This window comes from Lutra lutra, chromosome 10 (genome assembly GCF_902655055.1).
Source record: "Lutra lutra chromosome 10, mLutLut1.2, whole genome shotgun sequence".
In the NCBI taxonomy this organism is placed as follows: Eukaryota; Metazoa; Chordata; class Mammalia; order Carnivora; family Mustelidae; genus Lutra; species Lutra lutra.
In genome coordinates this window covers 99,896,430-99,903,682 of record NC_062287.1, presented here as the reverse complement: position 1 = coordinate 99,903,682, position 7,253 = coordinate 99,896,430, and the positions used below count along the sequence as shown (strand labels likewise).

General features: G+C 38.2%; 1 protein-coding gene across 1 annotated transcript; it reads left to right on the top strand.

Moving 5' to 3' along the window:
• Positions 1-2,834: 2,834 nt before the first annotated feature.
• Positions 2,835-3,773, top strand: LOC125079831 (olfactory receptor 4P4-like). Its single transcript, XM_047693561.1, has one exon. It carries the CDS (start codon positions 2,835-2,837, stop codon positions 3,771-3,773), a length of 939 nt encoding a protein of 312 aa, XP_047549517.1.
• The last annotated feature ends 3,480 nt before the right edge of the window (positions 3,774-7,253 follow it).

Genomic DNA, 7,253 nt, shown 5'->3' with positions numbered 1-7,253 from the left:
ATATTACCACTATAATAATATGGGCTTTATTTTTCAAGTTATAATCACACACACATTGGTTGATGTAAAATGCCTGTGGGAGGTTTTCCCTGAGGACATGCACATGCTTTAATTCATGTTATTCCCAAAAATGTTTTCCTGAAAGGTTCTTTGGATGAAAGATAAAAAGGAGGGTAAGAGGTGCTCCATGTCTGTTTGCTATTACATAGTACAGATACAAAAAGTAAAAGGAACCAACTGAAGGATCACCCTGATATAATATATACAAAAACATTTTATATATGTATGGATATATAGGATAAAGAGAAAATAATTGTAATTTCTATAGGTTTTCATTTTATACAGAATTTGATCTCCTAATTTAAATTTTTAAGTTCCTCTGTAATAATTGTGTTGGCAGATATTTTTAAGAGAAGGCATTCAGGAATATCTGGCATGCAATTGATGAAGGTTTTATGCCTTCATTTGTATTTGGGAAAAGGCATCTAAGCACAATGAAAAAAAAAAAAAAGTATGAGCTTGCAAGTTGTATGGAATAAACTGGATATTTAGATGTAGACCTTCCTCTTAGTACTTGTGCAATCTTGGATTCAAGATTCCTATTTGCAAAACAAGGACAATAATACAGTAGTCCTTTTTATCCATGTTTCAAGTTGCATGGTTTCAGTTACCTGTTGTCAACCATGGTGCAGAAGCAGATGATCCCCATTTGATGTGTTGTGAGAAGGTCAACAGCAACCCAAGCCTATTTCACAATGCCTGCCTCGTTCACCTCACTTCATCTCATCTTGTAGGCATTTTATCATATCACATCATCAGAAGAAGATAGGTGAGTACAATAAGGGTGACTACACTGTGATATATTGAAAGAGAGAGGGGGAGGGAAAAAGCAAGGAAAAGGGAAAGAAAGAAAAGAGGAAAAGGGAGGTTTTATTCCCCAAGGGAATTCCCAGAAGAAAGTTTATAGGAGCTGCCATAGATCTTTTTCTGTATCAATTTATATTTTCACAGCTTGTTTTTAAGCACTGTAGGTTGAACAGCAACCTACAGCAACCTACCTTACCACTAAGTGGTAAGAGATGTTCAGGCTTGCACCAGTGTTCAGAACACACTCTAAACCAAGAGTTGCATTTCCTACAGTTTAGATTCTCTAGTTTTTGTTCTCTGATTTTACTGAAAAGCTACCCTGGGATTTATATATGTCCTTTAACTGATCCTATTCTTCCACATAAAATTTAGGCTTGGATCTTCTCAACTAATACATAAAGAAGTATTTTGCCAAGCTCTATGTTGAAACCAGAACAAATTTATACCAATGCCAAAGTTTTTCCTCATCCTGAATGTATGTCTAGCATAAAATCTTCAACCCATCCCATATGGCAGAATACAAAGTCAATAGGTAAAACCGATTAATTGATGAAGAACATCCTGCTTTCTATTTTCTTATACAACTGTGTGTTCCTCTCCACACATTTTTGGGAGTACTCTTCTATGGACTTGACAAGTTAGAACCATGAGACCTTTCATTTTATATTCTCCAATGAACTCCATTTTGCTCTCAGAATAAGACAAATGGATCCAGTATTTTACTTCCACTTACCAACTGGGGAGGGAGGATGAGAGAGAATGAATTTCTCAGTGTTAACAAGAAAAAAGTAATAAGACATAGGACCCTGGATGCTCCCCTTCGTGAGCAATAGATGAGAGATCTGTGCACCTCAACACACTGTTCCCCTCTGGTACCATGAAAATAATGAATTGACATTAACAGTCTTTTAGGAAAATCATAATTTTGCTGTGGTAGACACTTGGTAATGGGTAAAATGTAATGGCTCAACATATTCTTTCTCTTCTCCTAGATCAACTGCATCTAAGTGGGTATGCTGCTTAAATGCATGATTAAACATGCAGGACGTTCTTTAATCACCTGGGTTCTTCAACATGTCAATAGAAAACAACTGGCTCTCTGCAGTGTTTCTAACATTTTAAACAGCAACCTCTAAAATGTGTCCTCAGAATGATTTTGGAAAATGGAAGGCTTTTATATAAAAATAACACCATGTTCCTATATCCAGATGCCCAGATTGTGCCTCTGGTTTTCCATTTCCTGCCTCTCCTGAATCGTGACAAAATCTGGTTCAAACTGAACCTCGACAAAACTACCAAGAAGGTGAGTCACTGAATTTGTGATCAACTAATTCAGTTTATTTATCTGCTATGATTAAGAATCTTGATTGTGATTTTATATCTTGAATAAATATTTACTTCTCCTGAATGTATGGAATATGGTGTTGGATTGGGGCTTTGTAAGTTATTGTCAGTAGCATATGGAAGGGAGGAGAATTGCTCAGGTTTATCTGAGTGTTAATGGCAGAGACAGGAGGTGGAAAACAGATCAAAGTCCTTTTGGTCAGTGGATAATGTGATAATGCATTTGAAATATGCATAATAATGCATTTGAAAAAGGTTCATATCTTAGGTTACTATTTACTATCTGAATGAATTGGTGTTATTGTCTGAACCCATCCAGTTGTGTTCCCCCATATATAAAAATCAGCGGAGTCACTCCTGGGTTATTATGAGTTAAAGGCATGCAAAATGTTCATTAAATTCCCAGGATTTAGTATGCTCTCACTAAACATAATTTGAATAATGATATCTGTCTTACACCAGAACGACTGTAAACATTAAGTGCAAAAATTCCTCTGTGATCTACATATTTTTTCATATAAAAATACTCCAAATATTTACAGTGCTACAAAAAAATGTCATATGTTCCATATCATTTCAGGTGAATTAAGTTTCTGTTGTGTCTCTGGACTCACCTCAGCCTCATGGAAAATCAGAACAACGTCACAGAATTTGTTTTCATGGGACTATGGGAAAATAAGCAACTAGAGTTACTGTTCTTTCTCTTGTTCCTGCTCTGCTACCTGGCTGTCTTAATGGGAAACTTCATCATCTTACTCACCATCACCTGCAGCCATCTAATCGAACAACCAATGTACTATTTTCTCTGTCACCTTTCCCTCATGGATCTCTGCTACACCTCCACTGTGGTTCCCAGGCTAATCAGGGACTTAGGCGCAGCAAGAAAAAACATTTCCTATAACAACTGTATGACCCAGCTCTTCACTGCCCACTTGCTGGCAGGTGTGGAGATATTTATCTTGGTGTCCATGGCTTTAGACCGCTACGTTGCCATTGTCAAGCCCCTGCACTACATGGTCATCATGAACCAGCGGAAGTGTAACATGTTGGTCTTCATGGCCTGGGGTGTGGGTTTTTGGCACTCTGTTGCTCTATTGCTCATGGTACTCAACTTACCTTTCTGTGGTCCTAATCAAATCGATCACTACATATGTGATGTGAAGCCTCTTTTGAAACTGGTGTGCAAAGACATTCATGTTGTTAGTATCTTAGTGATTGCAAATTCAGGAATGGTGGTGGTTGTCATTTTTCTTGTCCTGGTGGCTTCTTACATTCTCATATTATGGAATCTTAGGACATACTCCTCCATAGGGAGACGCAAAGCTCTCTCCACCTGCAGCTCTCACATAATGGTGGTGGTTTTATTCTTTGTGCCCTGTATCTATACTTATGTTCTACCTGCCGGGAGTGAGAACAGGGATAAGGAAGTTTCTGTGTTTTACACTGTAATTGCCCCCATGCTGAATCCTCTCATCTATACCCTGAGGAACATGGAGATGAAAATCGCCATGGGGAAGGTGTGGTCTAAAATGGCACATTCAGAATTCAAGTCAAGAGGCTGATTTTCATTGTGCTTTCATTCAATCTATTGTCCCCAGACCATTGACCACTTGTGATGTTATAAAAGCATATAAGCTCTCTTTAAGGAGCTGGACTAAAGAACCTCTCAAGTTAGTATGAGCCAAAGAAGCAAGTCATTGTAATTCAGATTGCAATCTGCACTTTAAAGAGTCCAGTTAGGGGGCGCCTGGGTGGCTAAGTGGATTGGGCCACTGCCTTTGGCTGGGATCGTGATCCCAGGGTCCTGGGATCGGCTGGCATTGGGCTCTCTGCTCTGTGGGGAGCCTGCTTCCTCCACTCTCTCTGCCTGCCTCTTGCTGACTTGTGATCTCTGTCTGTCAAATAAATAAATAAATAAATAAAATCTTTAAAAAAAAGAAAAAAAGAGTCCAGTTAGTTCCAGGTGTGAGCACTTGGATTTAAGGAATTCAAGAAAAGCCCTTCCACAGCTATCTCTGATCAAATCACTCGTCTCCTCAAAAAAATCTATATGGATCCGTGTTTTCCTTGGAACAAAATCCAACCTTCTCATTTTTTTATCATAAATGTCCCTAAATTGGTTTAGTTCTAACTGGTACTATCAGAGGTCAACACACTGGAAGAAAGTATGGTGTTACAATGACAGACTTTGGGGTCAGGGAGAGCTAGGTGATATAAGTTTTTATCTCTGGGTTTTGGCAATTTGATTTAATTGTGCGTGTGTCTATGAAATGGGGTAATATTATACCTCATGAAGATATACTATCACTAGGACTAACATATGTGAAGTTTTAACACAGCTTAAGGCACATTGAAAAGCCAAGTTATGTAATTCCCTCTTTCCCTGTCTTTGCTCCTGTGTATCCCTTCTCCTGGATGCTTTCACTCAGCTTCGCTGGGTCCGTCTACGTTCTCCAAGCACACTCTACTATCTGTCAGCTTTATGGCTGTATTTCAGCTATCTCCTCTGCTTAGGATTCCCCACGCCACATTTGAGGGTCCATGTCTTAACTATAATTCACAATGCTCATGTTTTCCTATTCAGGAAGATTTGGCAGATCCAACAGACTAGAAGTCATTCTGATTCCTGCCCTGTTCTTTTGTTGCTATTCAGCAGTATGTTTTCTCCACTTGAAATAACCCTATGTTCTATGTAAGTGCTTCTTCTTATGAACTGTGCTTTCACTAGTTTGTCTAGGAAGGAGGAGTATGTGGTATAGCTTTATTTTTCTTATCTTTCTTTTTTTCTAAAAATAAACTTGGCACAAATTAATATGTAAACAAATAGTAGCTGAAGTAAATTCTATGATAATACTTTCTTTTTTATATGACTATATGCATTGTTTTTACATATTTAGAACTTGTCCTTGTGTCATGAACAATCATGCATTAACCAACCATAAGATAAGTGATGTCAAAAAGGCTAAGAATTTAACGTATAATCCCATGTGCCTATAAAGGATGTAATAAAATTAGCAGACCACCAGATGCTTAGAATAGTTTTATTTTATTTTATTTTATTTTTATTTTCTGCATTCAGGCGACACTACTCACTTAATCATTGGTTACCTCTTTGTCCATGGACTCACAATACCCAATCTCAGCTCTGTGCTCCATTCATATTCATTTTCACATTTGTCTCTGCCTAGAAATTTGTCTTTTCTCTGCAAAATGTTTACATTGCTTCAACACAAACTTTGGCTTGATTCAGTTACTTCTATCCCTAGAGCCTATATCATGGAGGTAGTAGTGGTTGCCTAGTGCCTGACACCACTCATTTGATGTTTCAACTCTTAGAATCTTTCATATTGGGGCATCTGTGTGTCTCAGATGGTTGAGTGTCTGCCTTCAGCTCAGGTCATGATCCTGGGGTCTTGGGATCAAGTTCCACATTGGTCTCCTTGCTCAAGGGAAGCCTGTTTCTCCCTCTGCCTCTCTCTGTCTCTCATGAATAAATAAATAAAATCTTTTAAAAAAAGAAACGTTCATATATGTAACTAATATTTTCTTTTTTCTCTAGATTCATGCAAGCCTCTGGAACATGATGGGAAAACATTTTGACTGTACAAAGGACATAGTTTGACAAGTTATTCAGAGTTCTGTTTGATGGCTTAATAGAGACTCTTTCCAAAATGTTCTGGATATTTTTTTAAGTATATAAAGTCCATGTACCCTTGTGTTTATATGTAGTGGGTATGTCTGAGCATGTATTGTTTGGGGACTCTTGGGACTCTTGGAATTTTTCAGGAAAAATCAGGAAAAGTCCCACCACATTGGAAAGAATGCCTGCAATGAAATTAAAAAAAAATCATTTACTCTCATATTTTCTTTTTCCAAGGGACCACAATATTTTATTGGCAAAATTGGATGACATTGTATGAAAAGCTGACAAATAAAATATAACAAACTAAATTACTTATCAATTTGTTGGTAGATTCTGGCCATCTATATAGGAATTAATTTTTTTAAGGATTTTATTTATTTATTTTTTAGAGAGAGAGAGAGGGAAAGGGAGAACACAAGCAGAGTGAGCAACAGGCAGAAGCAGGTTATATGCTGAGCAAGAAGCCTGATGCAGGACTAATCCTCAGGACCCTGGGATCATGACCTGAGCTGAAGGCAGATGCTTAACAAGCTGAGTCCCCAGGTGTCCCACTCTGTATAGGAATTTATTGCTAATTTAAAATCTCATTTTTAGTTAAAGGAATACCTCTCATCTGCTAAGAAATCTGTCACACAGTTTCTTTCTTTATGCCCCAGAGTTATCAGAAAACACCAGGCTGGATGAAGCTTAGATATCTTGCCAGGGGCCTAAGGAGAAGACCAGAGTCCCAAACTGGCTGTGGCTGTAAGAGTTTTAAGTGACTCCTTGCCCCAGCCCCCTCTCCTAATCCTTCAACTGTGCTCAACCCTATATTGGTCTGCAGGCATCCACTGTGAGGGCTGATTCAGATATTGACCCTAAATCATCCACCAAGAGATTTGGTAAAATCAAAATGCTCTCAAAGAGTTGATGATTTAGGTACAGAGTAAAGGCTGAAGTATTTAGAATTGATTGCTTTGAAATATCTACTTTATGTGACACCATAATCATGGGGGGTCTCTGGTGATGATGAGAAAATCAGAAGAGATGAAATCAACCCTCAGGATGGGCTGTCAGAGCAGGATGGAAGGCCTGTCTTCAACTCTGGACCTCCCCATTTCTGTGTAGTTCATATAATGGAGCCTCCATGGTTAGAGTAAGTTCTCACATGCAGGTAATTCTGAGGGGATATGGTATGCCAGATGCATTATGGTGGCCAGGAACTTAAGATCTCAGTTAGGAAGTCTTGGTTAGGACCAGCTAGCTGTGTGATTTTGAGTATAGCTGACATGACATACCTAGTTAAATTCTTGGTGTATGGTAAATATCCTATAAGTTATTGGAACAGTTATCTTTGTTTTAGGATTTTAGAATTTAAGGATTTTGTTTGGAGGTGTTAAATAGTATGGCCAGTTAGAGG